Here is a 26,222-nt window from a genome sequence, read left to right as displayed (position 1 = left end):
CACGTCAGAGTCTGCTTAGACAGTTACATCAATGTCAACAAGCATTTTCATAGCCAATAGGTCTCGCTTTTGGGACCTTATAAGTGTTTAGCCATGCAACAGTTGATGTTGTTGCACCAAGGTTATTGTGCTGCATAACGGCGAGCTGTGAATCTGATAAGTGTTAGGACAGTGAGTTGGGCAGGGGGGAGGGGGGGGGGGGGGAGAGAGAAAGCATGGCCAGCTTGGAACCTGATGAGAAGTGTTACTACAGAGAGGGGGGCAGGGGGGTAAGCCCGGTTAGCTTTGAAACTGATAAGTGTTAGGACAGAGGGAGGGGCAGGGGGGTAAGCAGGGCGATTGAACCTGATAAGTGTTAGGACAGAGCGGGGGCAAGCACGGCGAGCTATGAACCTGTTAAGTGCTAGGACAGAGCGGGGGCAGGGGGGTCAGCATGGCTAGCTTGAACCTGATGATAAGTGTTAGGACAGAGTGGGCGGCTGGGGGGGGTAAGCATGGCTAGCTTTGAACCTGATGATAAGTGATAGGACAGAGTGGGTAAGCACTACATATTAAGGGTAAAGTGGCCGCTTCTATGACATACCTAAAGCTGCTGGTTGAGAAGCTTGCAATGGACCCAACCTCCCTCACCCTCCCCTCTGAAAAAGGGGGGGAGAAGGAGAAGAGAAGAGCTGCAGAGCGAAGCTGCTGGCAGACTCTGACCTTGAAGCCTAGAGGTGGGGGCCAGAGGAGCGAGCAGCCCAGAGTAGAAAGGGAGACAGGGACACTAGTTTTCAAGAAATTAAATTCACTGTTCATGCCCGATTGACAAACTTCCATGGCTTGAATAGTGGTGAGGCTTGCAAACAGGAGCAGTTTCCCTTCTCCCTGTCCAAAGGGAGGGGTCGAGAGGGGAAACAGCAGGCTGGAGAAGGTCCGCGCTGGGTTGTTTTCACATTTGGAGATCAGGAGAATGGAATGCAGAGGGAGGAGAGAACAGCGAGGGCCTGTGATCCATGAAGAGAGAAGAAAGCCATATGGCGCCTCTGCTCGTAAGTGCGTGCCCGTGTACATGCACGCAAGCTCTAGGCCACAGTGGTAGCATTTTCTGACGCCCTTACTAAAAGTCTCGCCAGAGCACAGAATATGGGCTGCTCTAGGCTCGACCTAAAAAGGAATGGTGATATATTTTTGAGGGGCACAATAGGTCAGAGAAAACACGGAGGGGAAGCTAGTGGCATGCCTAGGAGTTTTGGCTTGTTCAGCACCCAATATTCCCCAGCTACCTTCTAGGGTCTGGTAGCTCCTGTGTATTGCTTTCTGGCAAAGAAGTTTTAGAAGGAGTGAGCGACCCGGAATACCCTTGAGGGCTTGGGTAATACAATGGAAAGGGTAAATTTGCCTTCAAGGGATTTATTCACAATATATTTTGTTTGATTAAGGTTATTTCTGAAAAGGATCAATCACTTATCCTTATAATGAATCCATCAACAATTTTGTAATTCAACACGAGCAATATATCAACATATAACATGTAAACATGAAGACAAAGACACAAGGTGTATACGAGAAATATGATTTTATCAAATAGCTTAATCAAAGAAATCAGCTACATGTACAGATCAGTAAGTGAATAAAATTAGGGCTGTAGGTACACATATAAGTAAATTATCAAGTGACACAACAGAACCTAAATAAGACACCTATCCCAAAACATATTGAACCAAACAAAGGAAAGGGATAAAGTGTGAAGTCGACGTTTCGGTTTCTCTGACGTTAGTTTGCTGAAACCATCCTCAGGACTGTTATTGAATTATGGTCTGTAAAGAGATTGTTGATTACAATCTCTTTACAGACCATAATTCAATAACAGTCCTGAGTCACTTGATAATTTACTTATATGTGTACCTACAGCCCTAATTTTATTCACTTACTGATCTGTACATGTAGCTGATTTCTTTGATTAAGCTATTTGATAAAATCATATTTCTCGTATACACCTTGTGTCTTTGTCTTCATGTTTACATGTTATATGTTGATATATTGCTCGTGTTGAATTACAAAATTGTTGATGGATTCATTATAAGGATAAGTGATTGATCCTTTTCAGAAATAACCTTAATCAAACAAAATATATTGTGAATAAATCCCTTGAAGGCAAATTTACCCTTTCCTCTTCTGGCAAAGAAAGCAGACACTGTCAGGCTGCTGGGACGGTACTAGGCATCCAACAAGCATATTTTTTAGACATTTTCTTCGTAGAAGGAGGGCACTTAAACTGAAGGCATGCCTGAATCAAGAGTTCAAGCAGGAAAAAGAGGCATTAGGCGCCAAAAGATGATGATGGTGTCCAGTGCATTGCTATTCCCAAGAAGTTTCCAATTCAAAATAAGAAACAACAGATCAGAAGATACTATATTTAGAGTGGCAAAAAAAATAACTACCTTACAACTGTCAGAACTACTGCATTATCGGGCAGTCTGTCGCCTTGACTTCCTAAAAATGATTGTGCATTTTATCATGTAAGACTGTGGTGCCCAGCTACCACAGTTTTTCCTATTAATAAATACTTAAAAACCCCAGTAAGCATATTTAAACACATGTAAAGGAAGACTCATCCCCTTGCGGAGCGTTCTTAGAATTCCCTCAGATGTGAAGATATTTAGTGTTAACTAACAGTGAAACAAGCATTTGCAATGCAATAGGTCTCGCATTATGAAAGTTTGAGGTATTGGTATTGTAAATGCCACATTTTATATGTGTTGGGTTTGAAAATAGCGAAATTAATAGTTTTGTCATTTACAATGCCAATAGTTTTAACTTTTGCAAACGTGACACCTATAGCATTTGTAATGCAATATGTGTGGTATTAACACGACTTAGATGTATTAATATTACAAATAACAATGGCTATTTTCGTTAATAATTAATACTTAAATAAAAGTTATTGTAATTTATAATGGCAATAGCTTAAACTTGTGTAAATAACTTTTGGGAAGATTATGTTCAGTGTATTTTTTTGTGATGAAAATCCAGGAACAGAAGTGAAATATTAACATCTTTTTGTGACATTTGTAATAAAGCTTGAAACATTAAGAGAACATAGTAGAACCAGTTGCTGTTGAATGGTTGCACAGAGTGATGCTGTGGCCTTCAGTGGTACTGAGTGATGCTGTGGCCTTCAGTGGTACTGAGTGATGCTGTAGCCTTCAGCGCCGCCGAGGGACGCTGTGGCCTTCAGCGGTGCCGAGGGACGCTGTGGCCTTCAGCGGTGCCGAGGGACGCTGTGGCCTTCAGCGGTGCCGAGGGACGCTGTGGCCTTCAGCGGTGCCGAGGGACGCTGTGGCCTTCAGCGGTGCCAAGGGACGCTGTGGCCTTCAGCGGTGCCGAGGGACGTTGTGGCCTTCAGCGGTGCCGAGGGACGCTGTTGCCTTCAGCGGTGCCGAGGGACGCTGTGGCCTTCAGCGGTGCCGAGGGACGTTGTGGCCTTCAGAGGTGCCGAGGGACGCTGTGGCCTTTAGCGGTGCCGAGGGACGCTGTGCCCTTCAGCGGTGCCGAGGGACGCTGTGCTGCTGAGGGACGCTGTGGCCTTCAGCGGTGCCGAGGGACGCTGTGCTGCTGAGGTACGCTGTGGCATTGAGTGGGGCTGTGGCATTGAGTGGGGCTGTGGCATTGAGTGGGGCTGTGGCATTGAGTGGGGCTGTGGCATTGAGTGGGGCTGTGGCATTCAGTGGGGCTGTGGCATTCAGTGGGGCTGTGGCATTCAGTTGGGCTGAGGGGTGCTGTGGCGCTGAGGGGTGCTGTGGCGCTGAGGGGTGCTGTGGCGCTGAGGGGTGCTGTGGCGTTGAGGGGTGCTGTGGCGTTGAGTGGTGCTGTGGCGTTGAGTGGTGCTGTGGCGCCGAGTGGTGCTGTGGTGTTGAGTGGTGCTGTGGTGTTGAGTGGTGCTGTGGCGTTGAGTGTTGCTGTGGCGCTGAGGCGCTGAGTGGTGCTGTGGCGTTGAGTGATGCTGTGGCGTTGAGGGGTTGTGTTGGAGGGTGGATTTGGATGTAGGATTTTGATTTGGATGGTGTAGTTGGCGGGTGGAGTTGGATGGTGTTTGTGGAGGGTGGATTGGTACTTGGAGTAAGGAGTTGGAGTGTGGATTTGGAGTGTTGAGTTGGAGGGTGTAGTTGGATGGTGGAGTTAGAGGGTGTAGTCGGAGGGTGTATTTGGAGGGTGTAGTAGTGCTTGGATGGTGGATTTTGAGGGTGGAGTTGGAGGGTAGAGTGGTGGACGGGTAGAATGGTGGTGCTAGAGTGTGGGCGCTAGAGTGTGGGTGTGGTGGTGCATAGAGTGGTAGAGTGTTGATGGAGAGACTGGTAGAGTTGTGGCGGTAGAAGGCTGTACTGTGTGTGAGAGAGAGTGTGTGAGTGTGAGAGAGAGAGTGTGTGTGTGTGAGAGAGAGAGTGTGTGTGTGTGTGTGTGTGAGAGAGAGTGTGTGTGTGTAAGGGAGTGTGTGTGTGAGAGAGTAACATATTTCTACAAAGCGGTCCACAGAAATTACAACCAAAGGTAGAAATATTAGATATAAAAAAATAAGCGCTCGCAAGAAAGGAGGGGCTGTTCTGCTGGAGACGGCTGTAGAGTAGACAGAGGGAAAAGGCTGCTGGAGGTGCCGTGAGTACGGGTGCCTGAAGGGGAAAGAGAACACGAAAAACAAGTCGGGTGGGGGGCGGGGGAGAAGGGGAGTGAGTGAGTGGAAGGGAAGCGCTGGTGAAGCGTCGCGCTTCAAGAGCCTGGTGGGGGAGCCAGCGAGTGAGAGGGAGGAAAAAAGCATATGGGGATGGGGTGTGAGTGAGGGGGAGCAGAAGCCTTTCAAAGTGGTGTGCGAGGCCAAGCGCATGCTGGAGAAGCGTCACGCTTCAAGAGTTAACATGCATTGTGAGAAATCCGCATGGAATCTGCTTGGTCAGAGAGTTTGTTTCAACTACATTACTCTCGTCTATTTATCCCTGCGGGTTAGAATAGGCGAGACCTAAAAAAAACTTATGGGGATTAACATCCATCACCAAATTCTTCAGCCAATTAAGCATAGTTGAAAAAAATAATTTATCTTTTCTCTATTCCAACTTCATCTGTAGAACTGCAGCCTGGCTTTTTTATGCTGGGCATGGAAGTTAACAGACTCAATTAAAACATTTTGAGAACTACCAGAAAAATGCCTGAGGTATGGATAGTGCTATTGGATCTGCTAGGTCTCGAAGGTGATTTTGTCACTGTGAATCACACACTCAATTTACCAGTAGTTATAGAAGTCGCAGATTCCTCCCTCTCGTGCTTTAACTCCTTCCCATAGATTCAATATCAGCTCAAGAAAGACCATAATAAGACCTTTTGTGTTTTTGCAGCCCTCCTTTCCCCAAAGGGGTTTCTTTATTATCAATCAGAATCCAAACTCTCTCTCTTTCTGGCTATAGCCAAATACTTCTAAAATTTGTCAGGAGATCATCAAAGGTGCCCTGGCTAAAATGCGTATTAATGCCCAGAGGTAAAAAAGTCTCTGAAGACACTTCGGTAAACAATCGCTAGATGGCACTTACGATGCCCAACGCACAAGTTACTTACCTTCGGCAACAATATATCTGTAAGAAACAGTAGTTAGTATTAGATTCCTTACCGTAGAATATCCCCAGGCATCAAACAGGATCCGGAAATTTTTGCGTAGCAGTACCCCTCCGCGTCAGTCGTCGGCACTGGGATGACTGAGTACTTAGACGCCGCCCTCGCGCGCTGATAACTGTTCTTATACACAGCTTTTCCGCGCCAGAAACGCAGAGCCATGATAAATACCAACACTGGTGCCATGAAAACTAGGGCCCTGAAAGGGGATGACCGTAACCCTAGATATCGGTTCGCAGAACGGGGAGGATGGGTGGGGCTGTAAGGAATCCAATACTAACTACTGTTTCTTACACATAAATCGTTATCGAAGTTAAGTAACTTGTGCATCTGAAAGAAACCGGTTAGTATTAGATTCCTCACCTTAGAATAGATACCCCAGCAATACCAACCCCGGTGGTGGGTCTGTGAACCAATGATCACACCAGAAAGTCTTGGAGAACGGAACAGCCGAAACAGACATCTCTCCGGACTTGGCTGTCCAGGCAGTAGTGTCTTGCGAACGTGTGCAGCGAGGTCCACGTAGCTGCATGACAGATGTCCTGCAAGGGGACTCCCCGACCCAGGGCAGTAGTAATCGCCGTAGCCCGAGTGGAATGGGCACGTAGCCCAACAGGAGGCTCCTTTTTAGCCAGAGAGTAACAAGCCTTGATGCATAAGACAACCCATCGAGAAATGATCCGTTTGTGCACCGCCCGTCCCTTCTTAGCGCCCACGAAACCAACAAAGAGTTGGTCATCCATCCCGGAACTGGCCTGTGCGATCCAGATAGTATGAGAGCGCACGTTTTGGGTCCAGACGGTGGAGCCTCTCTTCCTCTTTCGAGGGATGCGGAGGCGGAAAGAAGGTGGGCAACGTGATGGACTGCCCGATGTGGAAGGCTGTGACTACCTTGGGCAGGAAAGAGGGTCGTGTCCGCAACACAACTTTCTCCGGATGGACAGAAAGGAAAGGATGTTTAAAAGAAAGAGCCTGGAGCTCACTCACTCTCCTGGCAGAGGTGATGGCAACCAGGAATGCACTGTTAAGAGTAAGGAGACTAAGAGGACAGTTATGTAGTGGCTCGAAGGGAGCGCATATCAGATAAGTCAGAACAAGGTTCAAGTCTCACTGAGGCATCACAAAAGGAACAGGAGGGAACATATGAGTGATGCCCTTCAAAAACCTATTTACAACTGGGGACTTGAACAAAGAGGGCTGATCAGGGAGCCTTAAGAAGGCGGAAATGGCAGAGAGGTAGCCCTTTAGAGTGCCCAGAGCGGAGCCCTGCTGGGCAAGAGAAAGAAGAAAGAGGAGAATCTCTGAAAGAGGGGCAGAAAAGGGATCGACAGCCTTTGCTGAGCACCATGCCACAATTTTTTTCCACCTGCACCATGCCACAAATTTGTTCCTCTTACAGGCGTATACTAATTTTGTGGAGGGATGCCTGGCTGCCAGAATCACATTACAGACTTCAGGAGGCAAGTCAAATGGCCTCATCTGCCGCCGCTCAATCTACACGCATGTAAGTGGAGACTGGACAGGTTCGGGTGGAGGACCGTCCCCTGCTGCTGCGACAGAAGGTCCTCCTGAAGAGGCAGACGAATCTGGGGATCGACAGACCTGCTGAGTAGCTCGGGATACTAGTAGCTTCCTGCCCAGTCCGGAGCCACAAGGATGACTAGGGCCCGGTCGCGCCCAAGCTTCTTCAGCACTCTGGGTAGAAGTGGTATAGGCGGAAAGGCGTACAACAGACCGCAGCTCCACTCAAGACGAAAAGCGCCTCCGAGCGAGTGCCGCCTTGGAAATTCCAACGCGCAGAACTGATGACATTGCGCGTTCTCTTCTGTGGCGAATAGATCTAACCAAGGCTCTCCCCACTGCTGAAAGAGGCCTTGCGCCACGTCAGAGTTCAGACGCCATTCGTGATCCATCATGCACAGACGGCGGAGTTCGTCCGCCCTGGCGTTCAGGGAACCTGCCTGGTGTTGAACCACCAGGGTCACGCCCTGATGTTCCAGACACTGCCAGAGGCGCTTAGCCTTCTGGCATAGGATCCACGACCCCACCCCACTCTGTTTGTTGCAGTACCACATGGTGGTGGTGTTGTCCGTGAACACCTGCACTACACTCCCTCGGACAGAGGAGAGGAATGCCTTCAGTGCAAGCCGGATCGCCTGCGGCTCCAGAAGGTTGATGTGGAGCCGGGACTCCGCCAGAGACCAGAGGCCTCTGATCTCTGCCTCTCCCATGTGCCCCCCCCAGCCCCGGAGGGACTTGTCCTTCACAACTACATGCTCCGGTTGGGGTAGGGAGAGGGATCTGCCGCTGACCCAATCGCGGTCCGTGGGCCACCACTGCAACTGTCTTGCAGTGCCCTCCGAGATCAAGACATGGTCGGACAATTTGCCCTGATGCTGGGCCCACTGAAACTTCAGGCCCCACTGCAGAGCCTGCATCCGCCACCAAAGCGTGATGCACCAGAAGGATGCAGGAGGCCATCGCCCCAGAAGCCGCAGCGTCAAACTGACCGAGACTCGGGATAATGGCTGAAAGATCAGAATCAGAGCCTGAATATCCCAAACCCGCTATTCGGGAGGATAAACCCAAAACTGCGCCGACTCCAGAACCGCTCCGATGAGGAGGAGCTTCTGAGAGGGACACAGGTGTGACTCCGGCACATTGATGGAGAACCCCAGCAGGTGCAGGAGGTCAGCCGTAGTCTGGAGGTGGCTGACTGTCTGGGGCGAGCCCGCCTTCAACAACCAGTCGTCGAGGTAGGGGAAGACTGAAACCCCTAACCTGCGCAGATGAGCTGCGACCACCACCATCACTTTCGTGAACACCCGTGGGGCGCCGGTAAGGACGAAGGGGAGCACAGTAAACTGAAAGTGCTCGTGGCCTACCGTGAACTGCAGGTAGCGCCGGTGGGCCGGCAGGACGGGGATGTGAAAATATGCGTCCTGCAAGTCCAAGGCTACCATCCAGTCTCCCGGGTCCAGGGCAGCTAAGACCTGAGCTAAAGTCAGCATATTGAACTTCTCTTTCCAGAGGAAGCCGTTGACGTTCCTTCGGTCCAAGATAGGGCGTAGGCCCATTTTGCCCTTCTTGGGAAACCAGAAAGTAGTGGGAATAACAACCACGTCCTACTTCTGGCCCAGGAACGCGCTCGATGGCCCCCTTGGCCAAGAGGGATGAAACTTCCTCTTGCATAAGTTGCAAGTGATCCCACAGATCACTTGCAACTTGTAGGTGGTACTGCGGTGGCATGGCTGGAGGGGTCGCCTCGAAGGGGAGGGAGTAACCCCTTCGGACTATTTGCAGCACCCACCTGTCCGATGTGCTGGGGCGCCAGTGGCGGACGTGATGGCTTACCCTGCACCCCACTGGCGTTAAATGGGCCTGAAAGCTCGGACTAGGAAGGCTTTGAGGCGGATGTTGCGGGGGTGGATGTGGACTGGCCGCGCCATTGTCCCCAGTTACCGCTGCGACGGAAACTACGTCCGCCACGGCGCTGAATGTTAGTCTGCGGCCCGGGGCTGGCAGGACATGTGGGAGCACCCCTTCCGTGGCCACGAAAGGAGCGCTGGGCAGAAGATTGCGGACGCGGGCTGACGGGCCCAAGGACTTGGCGGTAGCCCTGGAGTCCTTAAAGCGCCCCAGCGCATGATCTGCCTTGCCACCCGAAGAGGTGGCTGTCATCCAGCGGCATGTCCATAAGCGTGTTTTGGACAACGGCCGTAAAGTTGGCGAACCGCCACCGACATGGAAATCGCTCTTCCTAGCGAGTCCCTGGTATCCAGTCCACATCTTATAGAGTACCGCGCTGCGTCTCTTCCCTCCGAGAGGGCTTGAGCGAGTTTCGCACGGGTTCCCTCTGGGCACTCAGACAGCACGGCCGCAATCTTATCCCACAAAGAGTGGGTGTAACGGCCCAAGAGGCATACGGTGTTGACTGACCGCAACCCCAAACTAAGGGAGGAGAACATCTTCTTTCCGAACTGTTCATACCTCTTGGATTCCCGATCTGGTGGTGCAGTCGGGAATGCGGATTGGGAAGTCGAGGCCTGTATAACCAGGCTCTCGGGGTGGGGTGGGTGGACTAGAAACTAGGGTCGCCCGGGACTGGGCGGTGGCGCCTAGCGACGTTCCTATCTACAGGGGGACCTGTAGTGGGCCTGGACCAAGTGCCCAACAGGACGTCTGTGAGAGCCTCATTAAACAGCAGTAGAGGCTCTGGGGAGCCTACCTGCGATTTAAGGACCTCTGTGAGGATGTTAGACCTCACTGTTGTGACGGGAATTCAAGAGCCAAGGCCTTGGCTGCCCTCATCAGCACCACATTATAAGCAGCCCCCTCCTCCGTAGCCACGGTAGGAGGGGAGACAAAACCTGTGTCTGGGGAGGTATCCAGGCCACTGGCTTCCTCTAGTTCCTGTGTCCAGTCCTGATATGACTGGCACTCACGTGCCAGGGGGTCCTCGGGGGTCCTCAGACCCCCCCCCCCCCCAGTCTCCCTCGTAGTCCATGTCCTGAAATTGAGGGATAAAGGCTGGACCCAGATCCTCGAAGAATTCCTCTTCGGCCGGTGCCGAATGCGGCGTCGAGTGACGCAGCTCCGACGCCGGATCTGGACCAAGGGGTGGACCAGGGACGGCGTCGTGGGGGGACGACGCCGGGGATGACACCCTAGGGGCAGACGCCGGCGGGGTTGTAAGGTCGACCAGCGGCGACCCGGATCCAGAACCGGATCCAGTGCGGCCCTGCAGCGCCGGGACCGAAGTCGCCGGGGCCGAAGCACCCGGCCCGCTTGGGCTACCAGTCGGGCCGCTTGGCCCGAAGGCGCCGCGGAACCAGACGGAGGAGAGAGCGACCTTATGGCCATGAGGAAGGCATCAATCTCCTCCGGCGTCGTGTTCTGCCCAGGGACCGGCGGGTATGGAGCAGGCTGCGACGCCTGTGGCTCTGGCGGAGCCGCGTGGGCGGTGTCACCCGAACCCCCGGCAGTGTCCCGTGAGCGTCGTGGGGAGTGAGAAGAGCGATGTCGCCTCTTCAACTTCTAGTGCCTCTTACATGAGGACTTGGAGCCCGACGAGTGGTGTGGACTCGCTGAGTTGTGATGACTCCGGCCCGCGACCGGTCCCTCGACCTTCTTCCGGACCGGTACCTCGAGCGGCGCGGGCCGACTGCCGGAGCTCCAGGCGCTTAGGGGACCGCTCCCGCCTATCCTTTGACGTCAAGGCCCGGCAGTCGGGGCACGACTTGTCATCGTGGTCAGGTCCCAGGCAATGTAGGCACCGGCGATGGGCATCAGTAACCGACATAAGTCAGTTGCAGTCGGCACAGGGCTTGAACCCTGGCATCCCTACCGGCACCGAAGGAGTCGTAAACTCGAAACGGATCCAAAAAGGATAGAAAAAGCTTTGTCAAAAAGTGACTAAGGGTACTATTTTCTCCGGACCTGTGCTTGCTGGCGTGGAAAAAAGAAGAACTGACATCAGCGCACGAGGGCGGCGTCTAAGTACTCCAACAACTTCATCCCGGCGCCGACGACGGACGTGGAGCCGCACACAACGCCTACCAACACGCAGGGGTACTGCTACGCAAAATTTTCCGGATCCAGTCTGACGCCTGGGGATATTCTAAGGTAAGGAATCAAATACTAACCTGTTTCTTTCAGATATGTGGCTCTTACAACAGGTTCAAGCTGTGAAGCCAAAATAATTACTGCAAACTTAAATATTTGAATTATTAAGTATATGTAATAATTTAAACAAGGAGTTTTCAAGACCGTTGAAATCTGAGTCTAGGTTTGACACAAGGTGAGTAAAGGTTTTCCATGCTATTGCAGCAGCTGTGGCGTAAATCTTTACCAATTGCTCTGAGAGACAGAAAAACAGCATAGTTTATATACTGACATCTAGAGCACGGGCAACACTGAGCCCACCAAACGTGTCATTTCAACAGCCTGATTGGGCAATTATTAAATAGCAGCATAATTTAAACTTTTTGGAACAATGCAATAGTAGCATAGGTGGGAGAGGTCAAAATAATGTACATCATTTGGTTGCGTTTTATACTTACTCTTAGATATTCTTCTAAATTGTGTATCGTCACTGCTACATCTTTTCCCCCTTTTTTAAGTTCAATGTTGGGAAAGCCTGGTAATGTAAAATCCAATCCCAAATCTTCCACTGAGCAACCATTCATGTTCAGATTCTCCAATGCATACTGCAAACTCTCTTTGGTCTAAAGGTAGAAAAACAAAAAAGATCAAAACTAATGTAAAGCCCACGTGCTGATGTCAACACACTGAAAACAGTTAAACAGCTCCTTATAAGTCCAAAATCTCAGGAGCCAGACTCTTATTCCAAGATGCTGATTGGGCATAAATGATCTTGCCCTATAATTAACAGATGGTCCTACAGAGGCTAAAAACACAAAGCAGAGGAAAAAGAAACCAAAAATTTGCAAATAATTGTGCTTACAATCGGAAGTGAGGGTGATGAGCAACCTGCATAAACTTTGATATCCATCACAAAGCACATTATTGAAGATTAATAACCATTTAATTCTTCCTATTGCTGGTCGCTTATGCAGATTTCTTGTATGAACCAATCCCAAAATAGCTCTGCGAGAAGGAGGGCTGAAAAATACCTACAATTTGTAATATGAGAAAGCTTTGAAGTACAACTGCTGCAAATTGAGATGGAGGGGTCAAAATGGCAGTTTTGACCAACTTCAATCCTTCGCATATAACAAATTTGAAGATTTTGTAATATACACATGGGCATTTCTCTCTGTTGGCTTCGCTAATTAATTTTGCAACACATTTTGCTGAATGGGTGAACTGCTTCTGTATGCGCATACTATTCTGCAATAATATGTCAGGACTGCGACAGCTCTTCCTCAATGGAGGTGGAGCGTTGCCCCACTGGCTCAGAGCCAGCAGCTAAAAAATAAAATGTTTTTATCATTTTATTTTACAGTTGCTTGTTAGCCAGCGTGTGTACGGCAGGGATGGGGTCACAGGAAGGAGTGGTTGGTGCACTTCTAATTGACATGTCTGTTTGACCAGCTGCCTTAGGCAGGCCAAACAGACATGCAGGCTAAATAGACATGCGCAGTTAGTTTTTCCAACCTGGCTGTATTCTACAGCTGGTCGGAGAAATGGCACAGACTCGTTGTGCCTGAGCGGAGTGTCAAACCAGCCCGCTCAGGCCAATACTAGTGCTGCTCTCATAGTATAGTATTTTAAATTTTTTATTTCAACCCTCCCCCAAATCCGCTGCTGCTGCCCTGCCACCCCACTGCATATTGTCAGCATTTTGTTCATCTGTGGTATTTTTTTCTCCTAAAAACAATCTATGAACCATCACTTTGGGATAAGTTGAGAAACTGATGTGGATGTCAGTACTGGCACCACAAGAATAGGAGGCGGCTTTGAGACTCAGTGAGGACACTGACTAGTTCTGGAGTGGGTCCAGACTTTGATCAAGACTGTATTGGTCCAACCTAATGCCTAAATGTGGTCAATTGACAACAGTGGCAAAGGTCAGTAGTTCTTAACCTGTAGCCCGGGCCTCCCAGAGTCCATGACGCCTACTCACAAGGTCCGCAACTGTTCAGAAAATTAAATAATATTCACAAATTAATAAAGTGTGCAAATAATACAATTGAAAATGTTTAAATGAGTAAATGTGAAGGAATTTGAAAGTGGAGGTGAAAAGGAAAATGAGACTTGCCTAGTAAGCATCTGTTCTTGGTATGTAGAGCTGTAGATTCACATGCTTTACATACTCTTGCCATCTAGTGTTGGGTCTGGATGTTAGCAAGTTGTTTTTCTTGCAAGAAGTCTTTCCAGTCACAAGGTAGGTGACTCCTCCTTTCGGTGATGGTGCGTATGGGCATCAACTCCATTGTTAGATTGTTTTACCGCAGAGGGTGAGAATGGAGTTAGTAAGAGTAGAATAAAGATGTCCATGCGTATGTATCCAAGTAAGATAATACTGCAACAGGTACCCGGGGAGGTGGGTGGGCAAATGTTAGACTACAGCTCTACATGGCAAGAGAAGATGCTTACTGGGTAAGTAGCATTTTCCGTTCGAGGCATGTGAGCTGTAGATCAAATGCTTTGCATAGACTATAGAGCAGTAATCTCCCAAAGCGGCGGCTAACCTGTAGCTGTTGCAGTTGTTTGATACAAAGACCTGCCTGGCCTACATTAGCTTGTTGTCAGGCTAACACGTCTACACAATAGTGTTTTGTAAATGTGTGTGGTTTAGACCATGTTGCAGCTTTACAGATGTCAGCTATAGGGAGGTTTCCTAATAAAGCTATAGATGCCCCAAGTTCACGGGAGGAATGGGCTCTAGGGGAAATTGGTAAAGTCCTTGTTGCTTTTGCATAGCATGTCTGAATACATTTAACCACCCACTATGGCGGATTTTGAAATGGGATTGCCTTTGTGTGGTGGAGCAAAAGCAAAGAAGAGTTGTTTAGTGTTACGAAAAGGTTTTGTCCAGAGTTCTCAAACCACAAGTGGAATGAGTGGGAGAGGCGGAAAATCGTAGGCAAATATCCCTGACCAGTTCATCCATAGAGTATTGCCTTTGGATAATGGGTGTGGATACCTGGAGGCAAAGCTTGGGCATTTTGGTGTCTGGCGAATAGATCTATGTTTGGGGAGCCCCAGATCTGAAAGAGCGAGAGGAGAAATGGAGGGTGAAGTTCCCACTTGTGAATCTGTTGTCTTTGCCTGCTGAGCAGATCTGATGGTTTACTCCTGGGAGGTGTTCCGCAAGGAGATATATTTTGTGATGTATAGCCATCCTCCAAATGGCTAGCGCAAAGTGTGGCAGTTGGAGGGTTGAAGATGGGACTTCTACAGATTTAACTCTGAACCTCAGATCGTGCAGTAATTGTACTGTTCTCAGAGTGTGCTGTAGACACTTTGTGAGAGAACTGGCTTTGATGAGCCAGTCATCCAAGTATGGGAAGATGTGAGTAGGTTGTCTTCGCAGGTGAGCAGCGACTACTGCCAGGCATTTGGTGAATTCTCTGGGAGCAGTGGTGACTCGAATGGAAGCACTTTGAACTGGTAAGGTTGTAGAGTTACCACAAATCTGAGATGCTTACGGTGAGCAGGGTATATTGGAATATGCGTCCTTTGCCTTAAGTAGACAGAATATTGCCTTGTTAACCCCTTCAGCGCGGCGCGAATTTTCGCGCTGTGCTGAGGGTTCTAAGGTTCTAACGGGCTCATGACGGAACGGTTCCGTCATCAGCACAGCTCACCCGTAGCTGATGACGGAACCGTTCTGTCATCAGCATGGAAGGGGTTAAAGGAGCGGGAGGACTTGGAGTGTCACCATGTGAAAATTATCTGATTTAATATAGAGATGTAGGTCTCTGAGGTCTAGGATAGGCCTGACAGAGTAGTCCTTTGGGTATGAGAAATTATATGGAGTATACGTCAGACCCTTGATATTGCAATAATACGGGCTTCATAGCTCCCTTTTGCAGTAGAGAGTAAACCTCTTGTTTGAGAAGGTGCAGATGCTCGGATGACATTTTGTGATCAAGGAGGAATATTTCGGGGATTGTCGCAAAGCTTCAGGCAATAACCTGATTGGATCATTTGTAGGATCCATTTGTCTGAAGTTATTGTATTCCAGAAGGGAAGAAATTGAGAGACGTCCCCAGTCAGGTGTGGAATGATTGGGGGGAAGAGGAGGCAAGTCACTGTTTGTTGGCTGCAGGGGAAATACGGGGTATGTTACCGTTACCTCTTCCCTTGCCAATATTGCCACAAAATCATCCTCTAAAGTAAACTCTTTAAGAGGGTGATTGATTGTTGCCCCTATACGAATTAGAGGTGTTGTCTGTGGATATATTCTTTGAAACACCCCCCCCCCCCTTGCAGAAGGAGCTGCGAAAGAAACTCAGATTGTGTGGGGCCTGCAAAGCTCCCATTGATTTTGCGACATCTGTTTCTCTTCATTTTCTCTAAAGGGTTGTCTACCATCGGTCCAAATAGGTGTTCATTATCAAAGGGTATGTTTAAAATAGAGGCCTGGACTTCAGATTTGAACCCCTCAGTTTTGGGATCTGTATTATCAGTCCATGAATCAGGACTATTGTCATCTGGTGCATGCCCATCCCCATCATCCTGGTGGTCAGGTGACTGTGGTTGTGGTGAATTTGTAGGTGTAATCAGCAAATTTTGGTCTAGTGGGGAGGAGGAGTAAGAGGAGGAGGAGACGGATTAGTATACATTTTTCTTTTTAAGGGGAATGTGGTAAGCTTCCTCAGTTTCTGGCTTGCGTTTAACTGGCAGTTTTGCATGAATATGCCCAGTCTTCGGGTTATTAACTAGTTCTTTCTGGTTCGGGTCCCTGTTGGAAGGCAGGATATTGAAACTAGGCTTGTTGGATGGAGGAGGAGACGTTTTTTCTTTCAATGCCAGAATCTGAAGATTTAGATGTCTGTGTCAAAGGGATAGTCACAAGGGCGTGTTTGGATTTCGACGCCAAAGGTTTCGGTTCAGTGCCGGAATGGGTCTGATTCGGTCCTGAGCAGGAAGGCTTTGGTGGGCGTTTCGGTGCAGAGCCCGAAGGCAGGGCGTTCGAAACGTGTCCTCTGTGCTGACCCGGCCCGAAGGCAGACGAGGCCCCGGAGCCTTTTTCTTGGGCATAATTTGGGGCAGGGGAGTATCAGTACTCACGGTACGCTGACCCTGTGGTACATCATATTCCATATCCAAATCGTCTTCCAACACAGAGATGTGATGTTGTTGTTCTTCCTCGACTCCTTGTGCATTGAAGAACTTGTGGTCGGAATCTTATCCTCAGAGATCCGGAGCTGAGCCGCAATATTGCTGGTGCATTTCATGACGCAGAGCCCAAAGGTCACGAAGTGTCGTCTAGGATCTAAAAGATTGGCATGCGTTGCAGTCCTGTTCGTTATGTTCCCGGGACAGACATGTTGCATACTTTGTGCAAGTTGGTGCGCTGATACTTGGCGCGGCACCCGGGACGGAATTTAAACAGAGTATGTTCCATGGACTGCAAGCTGACCAGACACGGCTAGGCCCAACTGCCTTCCACAAAGTTTTCAATTGAAGATTTCTGAGTTGATACGATACGTGGAGATGGGAAACTCGATTGAATAACAATACCGTAGAGGGTAATGGATTGCGCACTGAGGGTAACCAGCAAAACCGCGTTGAACCGGAGCGCCGCAATTCACCTTCGAAACCGATGATGGTAAAAAACAATCTAACAATGGAGTCGATGCCCATGCGCACTATTACCGAAAGGAGGAGTCACCTACCTCGTGACTGGAAAGACTTCTTCCAATTAAAACAACTTGCAAACATCCGGACCCAACACTAGATGGCAGGAGTATGCAAAGCATGTGATCTATAGCTCACATACCTCGAACATTAAAAAAGTATTCTCAGATTGACTCATGTGAGCAGTGCAAGTGCATCAAACAGACTATACTATGGACGATGAGTGGCTTCAATTGAAGTAGAAAGCTCCATTCGTCCCATTAAAGTTAAGACTTTTTATTTGTTTGTGAATTAAAGAACAAGTTACTTACCTTCAGTAACGATGTATCTGTAAGAGATGTACATTAGTTATAGATTTGTTACCTTAGAATGACCCCTAGGCATCCAACTGGATCCAGAGAAATTTTTTCATAGCGTACCCCTGCACGTCGGTAGGTGGCGTCGGTCGACTCCGCGTTAGTCGTCGTGGGGACGACGTCGCAGTGTCTACTTAGACGCTGCCCCTGCACGCTGACGTTAGTTCTGACAACTTTCCACGTCAGAGGTGCAGAGCCATGCAAGACACTGGCAACTGGTGCACAAAACTAGGACCCTGTAAGAGAGTACATATCCCTAGAAGTCCGTTTGCAGAACGGGGAGGATGGGTCGGGCGGGAAGGAATCTAAAACTAATGTACGTCTCTTACAGATACATCGTTACCGAAGGTAAGTAACTAGTTCATCTGAAAGAGACCATTAGTTATAGAGTTCTTACCTTATAATAGTACCCCAACAAGACCGTTCGGTATTGATTCCTTACCGGAGACTAGATATCCCAGCAATACCAATCTGGGAGCTAGGTTGCGAACTAAGTTCACACCAGGACAGAACGGCAGAAAAAGCAGTCTCTCCGGACTTGGCTGTCCAGGCATTAATGCTTAGTAAACGTGTGCAGGGATGCCCACGTGGCTACCTGGCAGAATTCAACCAGAAGAACTAGACATACCAAAGCAATAGTAGCTGCCGTCGACCTGGTAGAGTGGGCGCGCAGTCCTACTGGAGGTTCCTTTTTAGCCAAAGAATAACAGATCTTAATGCGTAGGACAACCCATCGAGGGATCGTACATTTGTGCACTGCCCGACCTTTCTTGGCGCCCACATAACCCACAAAGAGTTTATCATCCACCTGGAAGTCTTTAGTGCAGTCCAGGTAGAAAGACACCACACGTTTTGGGTCCAGACGGTGGAGTCTCTCCAACTCTTTGGAAGGGTGTGGAGGAGGGTAGAAGGTGGGCAATGTGATGGTCTGACCTATGTGAAAAGAGGTAACCACCTTGGGCAGAAACGAGGGCCTAGTACGAAGGACTACTTTGTCCAAGTGGACGGCAAGAAAGGGGAGTCTTGAGGATCAGGCTTGAAGCTCACTCACTCTGCGAGCAGAGGTGATGGCAAGAAAGAAAGCAGTCTTTAAAGTAAGGCAAAAAAGAGGACAATTCAGTAGTGGTTCGAAGGGAGCACATATTAGATCAGTGAGGACAAGATTCAAGTCTCATTGAGGTATTACGAAAAGGAGAAGGAGGAAAGAGTAATGCCTTTCAGAAATCTGTTAACAACAGGGGACTTGAAAGGAGAAGGCTGAACAGGAAGGCGAAGAAAGGCCGAAATGGCCGAAAGATAGCATTTGAGAGTGCCCAGAGCAGAGCCCTGTTAGGCCAAAGAAAGAATGAAGTGTAAAATCTCTGAAAGAAGGGGACCCACAGGTTTTGCTGTGCACCATACCACACATTTGTTCCATCTACAGGAGTATACAGTTTTAGTGGAGGAATGCCTGGCAGCCAAGATGACATTACAGACTTCGGGAGGAAGGTAGAAAGCGGTCAACAGTTGCGATTCAATTTTCACACAAGGAGGTGGATACTGGACAGGTTCGGGTGGAGGACCGCCCTGTGCTGCTGCGACAAAAGATCTTCCGGAAGAGGCAGTCTGATTGGAGGATTGATGGCCATGCTCAAGAGCTTGGGGTACCATGCTCTTTGTGCCCAGTCCAGAGCCACAAGAAGGACTTGGTCGGTTGTGCTTGATCCTCTTCAGCACTCTGGTTAAGGTGGTACAGGAGGCAGCTATTCCACTTGCGACGAAAGGCGTCGCCGAGCGAGTGTCGCCTCGGAAACTCAAATGCGCAGAGCTGCTGACATTGCACGTTCTCTTCGGTGGCAAATAGATCTAACCAAGGCTCTCCCCACTGCTGAAAGAGACCTTGCGCAAACTCAGAGTGAGGATTCCATTTGTGATCCATCATGGACCGGAGGCTAAGTTCGTCCTCCCTTGCGTTCAGGGAACCTTGCCAGGTGTTGAACCACCAGGGATATGCCCTGATGTTCCAGCCATGTCCATAGGCAAAGCGCCTCTTGACATAGGATCCACGACCCCACCCCGCCCTGTTTGTTGCAGTGCCACATGGAGGTGGTGGTGTCTGTGAACACCTGTACTCCCCTACCTGCGACTGAGGGAAGGAATGCCTTCAGTGCAAGATGAACCACCCGGAGCTCCAGAAGGTTGACGTGGAGCCCGGATTCCGCCGGAGACCAGAGGCTTCTGATCTCCACCTCCCCCCATCCCAGAAGTGACACGTCCGTCACTACTGTCAACTCTGGATGAGGAAGGGAAAGGGATCTGCCGCTGACCCAATCCTGGTTTTGAGCCGCCACTGCAACTGATTTGATCTGGACGACATCCGACAGATTCCCGTGATGCTGCGCTGACTGGAACTTCAGGTGCCACTGCATAGGCCACCTGGCAAAAACCACCAGCAGGATGCAGGAGGCCATGAGGTCCAGCAGCCTCAGGGTCATTCTCACCGAAATTCTGGGTAGAGGCTGAAACATCAGTATCATAGCCCGAATATACCAGACTCGCTGCTCGGGAGGATAGACCCAAAACTGCGCTGTGTCCAGAACCGTTCCGATGAAAAGGAGATTCTGAGAGGGAATAAGGTGAGACTTCGGCACGATGATGATAAAACCCAACTAATGCAGGAGGTCTGCCATAGTTTGGAGGTGGGAAACGACAGCCTGTGGCGAGCCAACCTTCCACAGCCAGTCGTCGAGATAGGGGAAGACCGGAATCCCTGATCTGGCAGATGAACTGTGACCACCGCCATCACTTTCGTGAAAACCCGAGGGGTGATGGTAAGGCCAAAGGGAATCACATTAAACTGAAGATGTTCGTGGCCTTCCGTGAACCGTAGGTACGTAGGTAACACCGGTGGGCAGTCAAGACGGGGATATAAAATTAAGCATCCTGCAAGTCCAATGCTGCCATCCAGTCTCCAGAGTCGCAGGCAGACAAGACCTGAGCCACGGTTAACATCTTGAACATCTCCTTCCGGAGGAAGCGGTTGATGTCCCTGAGGTCAAAGATAGGACGCAGGCCTTTGTCCTTCTTGGGTACCAGAAAGTAGTGGGAGTAGCAACCATGACCTACTTCTGGCACAAGGACGCGTTTAATAGCTCCCTTCGCCAAGAAAGCTGTAACTTCCTGGTAGAGAAGGGTCAAATGATCCTACAAACATACGATAGAGTGTAGGATGGCATAGAGGAAGGTGTAGTCTCGAAGGGGAGGGATCAGCCCCATCGGACTACTTGCAAACCCACCAGTCCGACATTAAGATTTTGAGAAAGTGCCCTCTTTCTGCATGGTTGCCCCTAAGCTGCTGATGTAATTTGACTGAGTGTGCCCTGGGCTCCTGCCACTCAGGTACCCTGGGCCTATGTTGTTACCTAAAACTGCATTGAAGACCAAACCCATTGGCGCACTCCGGGCACAGGTCAGTCCCTGGTAAATGGTACCACAGGTACTCAGGGCACTGTGACCAGGGAAGGCCTCTGAGTGCTGTAGCACTTATTGTGCCCCCCTTAGACGCCTGGTACCTTTACACTCACACACTGCCTTTGCAGGCTGCGCATTCTTGTGAAGAACAAAGTGAAGAGTCAATATGGCAATCATTCCTGTGTGCCATGCCTATAACCCACTGCCCTGTCATAGATCAGCCACCCCTCTAGCTGGGTGCACCATACCAGTAGTGAGGGTACAGGTGCACGAGCCCTGTAGCCCTACAGTGCCTAAGCCAATTCTTAGACATTGTAAGTGCAGTATTGCCATTAAGAGTATATGGTGCTAGGAGTTTGTCATTACAAACTCTACAGTACCATAATGGCTTTACTGAAAACTGAAGCTTGGTAAACTTTTCAGCACATTAAACCCACACTGATGCCAATGTGGGATTTAATGTAAAATGCACATAGAGGGCATCTTAGAGATGCCCCCTTAAAGATGACCTAACACTAGTGTGCAGGCTGTGTGGCTACTCCCCAGCTGCCACCACCAGACATGTTTCTGGACCCCTGGGTCGAGAGCCTGCTCCTCTCGGGGGTCTGAAACAATGCACATCCTGGGACGAGGTGCCAAGCCTCCTCCCTCAGGATGGGCAGAGTCCATGAAGGGGAAGCTTCAAAGGCTTGCTGGTTTTGTGAGCTTCCCCAAGCCTTTTGCTGCTTCCAGCAACTGGTCATCACCAGTTCTAACCCCCACTTTGGGCAGGAGAAACGGCAGGTAAACCAAGTGAGGAAAGGAGGTGTGCCCACCTCTGCCGACCCCACCCCTCAGGTGGGGGAGGCGAAGTAAAGCACAACTTTGTCCCCGCCATCTTGCAGATGGGGGCACCCAGCCAACCAGAGTGAGGCATATGTCCCCCTCCCACTGGAGGGAGACATAATAGGGAGTGTACCGACCCCAGGAAAGGACGCATTGGTCCCACCATTTTACCTACCTGTAACACCCCTAAATCTAGGATTTAGGGGCACCCCTGAACTTTTTTTTTCTTTCAAGTTTTATATAGTGCGAACATGATCCCAAAGGATATCGGAGCGCTTTACAATTGCAGGAAAGGAAGGTAATAAATGCAGTATCAGCATCAAATAAGAATATCAAACAGAACAGTTACAACCAAAAAGGGGTCTACAGATAATAACACAATAACCAGTACATAGCGCACTAGGAGAGAAGCAAATGTTAAGTTAAAGAGAAGTGGCACCCAGCGCAGGTCTTAAAGTTGTAAGTCCAGTACCTTAGAGAAGACGATCCAAACCCATTTAAGGTAAGAACTTGTTCATAAGAAATATTTTAGCTTCCAATTTCAAAGCAACCGTGGAGGAGATTTTGCCTACTTCCGGTGGGAGAGAGTTCCAGATCTTTGGGGCAGAGCTGAGAAAGCTCGGTGACACGTTCACTTTTTGCGAAACATCTGAGGTTTCATGAGGAAAGAGGTAATACTTCTTGAAGGTCTACCACCTCCGGATAATTCTAGATTTTGCACTAGATAACTGGGGGTTTTGAAATGGAGGGCCTTGTGAGACAGGCAGCTCTATTCGTGCTTCGTAGGGCAACCACTTAAGGGATTTTAGGACTGGGGATGTGTGCACATTTCTTTTGGTACTCGTAACCAATCTGGCAGCAGCATTCAATGATGCCCTTAGTGGAGCCAAGGTATATTTGGAGAGGCCACAGAGAGTAGCACTGCCATAGTCTAGCCATGGCAAAAACAAGCGCTTGGACCACCTGCTTGAAGTCAGCTTGCGGAAGGAATGGCCTGAGATTCTAGAGTATCCTCATCAGTGATTAGCTCCCTTGCACACATTGCTAATATGATTCTTTAGGTTCTGATGCTTGTTCAGGGTGATTCCGAGAGATTCGGCTGAGGCAATAATGACGGGGAGCAGTTTAAGGCAGTGAGGTAGTTCATCCAAAGGTCTAACTTGGGGATGTGATTCGGAGGAGAAATGAGAAGGAATTCAGTTTGAGGTGTTGAGCAGGAGGTGGTTCTCGGTTAACCAGTTTTGAGTAGTCAATTCAATGATCTTTATTTTGTTGCAGTTGCACCATAAAAGATATACAAAATACATAATATACATGACCACATTATTATCGACAAATGTACAAAAATATACAATCAAGGAAAGTGCTGGTGCATGACCAAATAATTACCATAACCCTTCACAGCTAAATCATGAGTTGGGGCTTGAAACACACATCAATAAATATAGTTAAAAAAATTTGTTAAAATATTTACAAGGTTAAAAAAGCATTAAATTGGGTTATAACAGCCAGACGCTTAAAATGGCAGAGACAATTTTTGTCTAATGAATTTTACAGCCAAGAGAAATCTACTGATGCCAAACACAATTACTTGACTAGTGTCCGTAATTAATATTCTACCAGCTTCCTTATGCGAAGTTGATCCAATATTATGGCACAATGGCACTATCCATTTCCTTCTTGTTTCTACATAGCTTGAACAGAAAAATAGAATGTGAAGAATGTCTTCTCTTACATTATTTGTGCATAAGGTGCATTTATCGTTACTAATTTTCCCCCATTTTGACTCGGTTTCCCGGGTTCTTAGTATACCATACCTATACTTTAAATACAGGGTTTTCGCCAACAGTGGCTGAATCTCATCAAGAAACATTTCAAACTGGGCTACATTTTTTACCATTAAAAATTTTTCAGTCATGGGGCCATGTGCTCCAACGTATACTGCGTCATGGCTCGCAAGGGCCCAAAAGGAAAGTTTGACTATTTTCTTTGAGGACACGGTCAAAGATTCTGGCTGGCTCCAAAAATGGGATAAACCCAATTTTGTTAACCAGATTTTAACATGTTTAAACCAAGAAATCTTACTGCTAGTGTCTAGTTCCAAAACTGCAACCAGTCCATTTTTATATTCAGTTAACTCAGGGGTAGTCCACAACCTGACCCATAACAATAGCGGTCTTAATATTGCATGTAGATCGGTGCGTCGTATGTTCATATCGAGGAGTAGGGGTAATAATGGAGTATTATTAGGAACCTTTAATAATCCCCTTATGAACTTATTCTCCAAGATTTCAAAGGTCTTTCTGCACACAGGTCCCCAGAGTTCTGCCCCATACAAAACTGCTGACTGGACCTTGCATTTAAAGAGCTCTAATGCGGGGGTAACTGCCTTGTTTGCACATTTGTTATGTCTTTTCAGTATCGGAAGACAATTTTGTTTGAACACAATTTTTGATTTTTCTAGTTGGGGTCTCCAATTTAAAGATGAATCTAATAATACCCCCAAATAAGTAAAACTTTGTTCGTAATCGAGTTTTTTCCATTCAGCGTTAGGTTTTTCTTGAAACTTTTATGAGGATTGAGAGCCATATATTTAGTCTTTTTTACATTAATTTCTAACCCTTTTGTAATACAATACTGCTGGAACCTATCTAATAGAATCTGTAGGCCCCGTGGGGTTTGTGAAATGAGAATCGTGTCATCCGCGAAGAGGAGGGACGGAACTCGTCCCCCCCCCAGGCGAGGTGAGTCGTTGTCACAATTCTACATATAAACTACAATATCGTTGACAAAAAGGGAGAAAAGTGTAGGCGCCAGCACGCACCCTTGGCGCACTCCTCTCTTGATAGGGATTGCATCTGTGAGTTCACCATTTGGGCCCCATCTTACCCTAGCGTAATTATTCTGGTGTAACCCAATCACTAGTTTCAATAGTTCACCTGGGAACCCCTGCTTTTTCAGTGATTTCCACAATAAATCACGAGGAATAAGGTCAAATGCTGCTCGTAGATCTACAAAGGTAACATATAGATTACCTCTGCGGATGATGACATATTTCCAATACAGGCAGCATAGCCTTCATACCTGATCGATGGTCCCTGTCTTTTCCCTGAACCCTGCCTGATACTTAGATAAAACCAAGTTTTCCTCCAACCACGTATTTACGCGGTTTAGAATGTGCCTGGCATAAATTTTCTGATTTATATCTAAAGACTAATGGGGCGATAGTTCGCTGGGTCACCTCTATCCCCCTTTTTAAAAATAGTGATAATTTCTGCCCCGTCCCATGTATCAGGGATTTGGTCACCAGCTGCGATGACATTGAACAAATGATTTAAGTAAGGTGCCCAGATCTCTATATTATGCTTATAAAGATCACCAGGGATCTTATCCAGACCAGGGGCCTTCCCTTGCTTCACAGAAGCAATTGCTGTTTCAGTCTCTTGTATGTCAAAGATTACCAATGGGTTTTCATCATTCTCTATCTGGGTTAGTATTTGGTTTGGGTTTTCCGGGAGCTTTTCCTCTATATTTTGGGCTGCATATAATGATGTAAAGTGATCAACCCATGTAGCTTCGTTTAGGAAAACCTCCCTCGAACCTTTATCTGGCTTATTCCCTTTAGCTACTAACTCCCAGAACTGCCTGTGGTCTTTTGTTTTTGCAGCTAATAACATACTGGACCATAGATCCTCATCCCAGGATGATTTGGCAGCAGCTATTGTCTTGTTGTAGATTTTCCTTTTTACTTTAAGTTCTGCAGAGCCTTTACTTTTTACCGCATTAATCAGGTCGGTTTTGGCAACTCGGCATTCCCTGTTAAACCAGGGTTTGCCTACCGATTTTGCGTTCACCAACCCGATCCCTTTCCTAGGTTTTTTAGTAATAAGATCTAACAGTTTTTTACAAAAGGATTTATGTAGTCCAATGAATTCACCAGGTTTGCATTCATCCACATTATAGAATTCAAATGTATTCACAAATGTGGAATAAATGTTAGCCAACAGATCTTTTCTTTCAAGAATGTAAGCCCATTTAACGGCCCTTCGATTATTACTTAATACGACATTGTCGCAAGTTAATGGGGCTGCTGGGCTATGAGTGCCCTCAGTAACACCAGGTTCATTCAGCATACTAGACAAAAAACTCATTTCCAACGGGAAGTGATCGCTCTCAAAGCGTTCTCTAACCTTTAAATCATTTGTATATGGCCACAGATTAAAAGAAACAGAAACATAATCTATCTTGCTCCTACAATTCCCCCTACTAAAGGTAAATGCTTTCGGGGAGTCTGATGGCATGCGCCCATTACAAGCCCTTAAACCATGGCCTGTGAGCAGCCTTGTGATCTGGAGGGCTAATGTGGTCCCAGGAACAGTTCCATTATTCAGTACGGGTATCCCATTAACAACGTCCTCATCCTCGTACAATTTAACCATCCCCACAATCGGCTCAAAATTGCAATTCAGATCACCACATAAAATGATACTTCCATCTTGGTCTAGGGTGTCCATAAACATTTCCAATTTCTCAATACATGGTGATTCCCTGTTAGCGGGACGTGGTCTATTGTACACATTTATGAGGTTTATCACCCTCTTATCTCTTGTGGTTAGTTTCAGTCCAAGTATGTCTAAAGAATCGGTATTTAACATTTTTATCCCCACATCAATGGTTGTA

At 48.0% G+C, this 26,222-nt stretch overlaps 1 protein-coding gene across 15 annotated transcripts in view; it reads right to left on the bottom strand.

The window, feature by feature from the left end:
* Positions 1-26,222, bottom strand: part of TRIP12 (thyroid hormone receptor interactor 12) — a 1,206,981-nt gene that overhangs the window by 33,720 nt on the left and 1,147,039 nt on the right. For all 15 annotated transcript variants that reach the window (XM_086944059.1, XM_086944047.1, XM_086944048.1 and 12 more), the window contains one exon: positions 11,700-11,864. In XM_086944059.1, coding sequence (XP_086800185.1) covers positions 11,700-11,864 — 165 coding nt within the window. The remainder of the gene's footprint in view (positions 1-11,699; positions 11,865-26,222) is intronic.

Source organism: Lissotriton vulgaris, chromosome 11 (genome assembly GCF_964263255.1).
Source record: "Lissotriton vulgaris chromosome 11, aLisVul1.2, whole genome shotgun sequence".
NCBI lineage: Eukaryota > Metazoa > Chordata > Amphibia > Caudata > Salamandridae > Lissotriton > Lissotriton vulgaris.
Note: the sequence above shows the minus strand (reverse complement) of the source record. Positions and strands in the feature narration are given on the sequence as shown.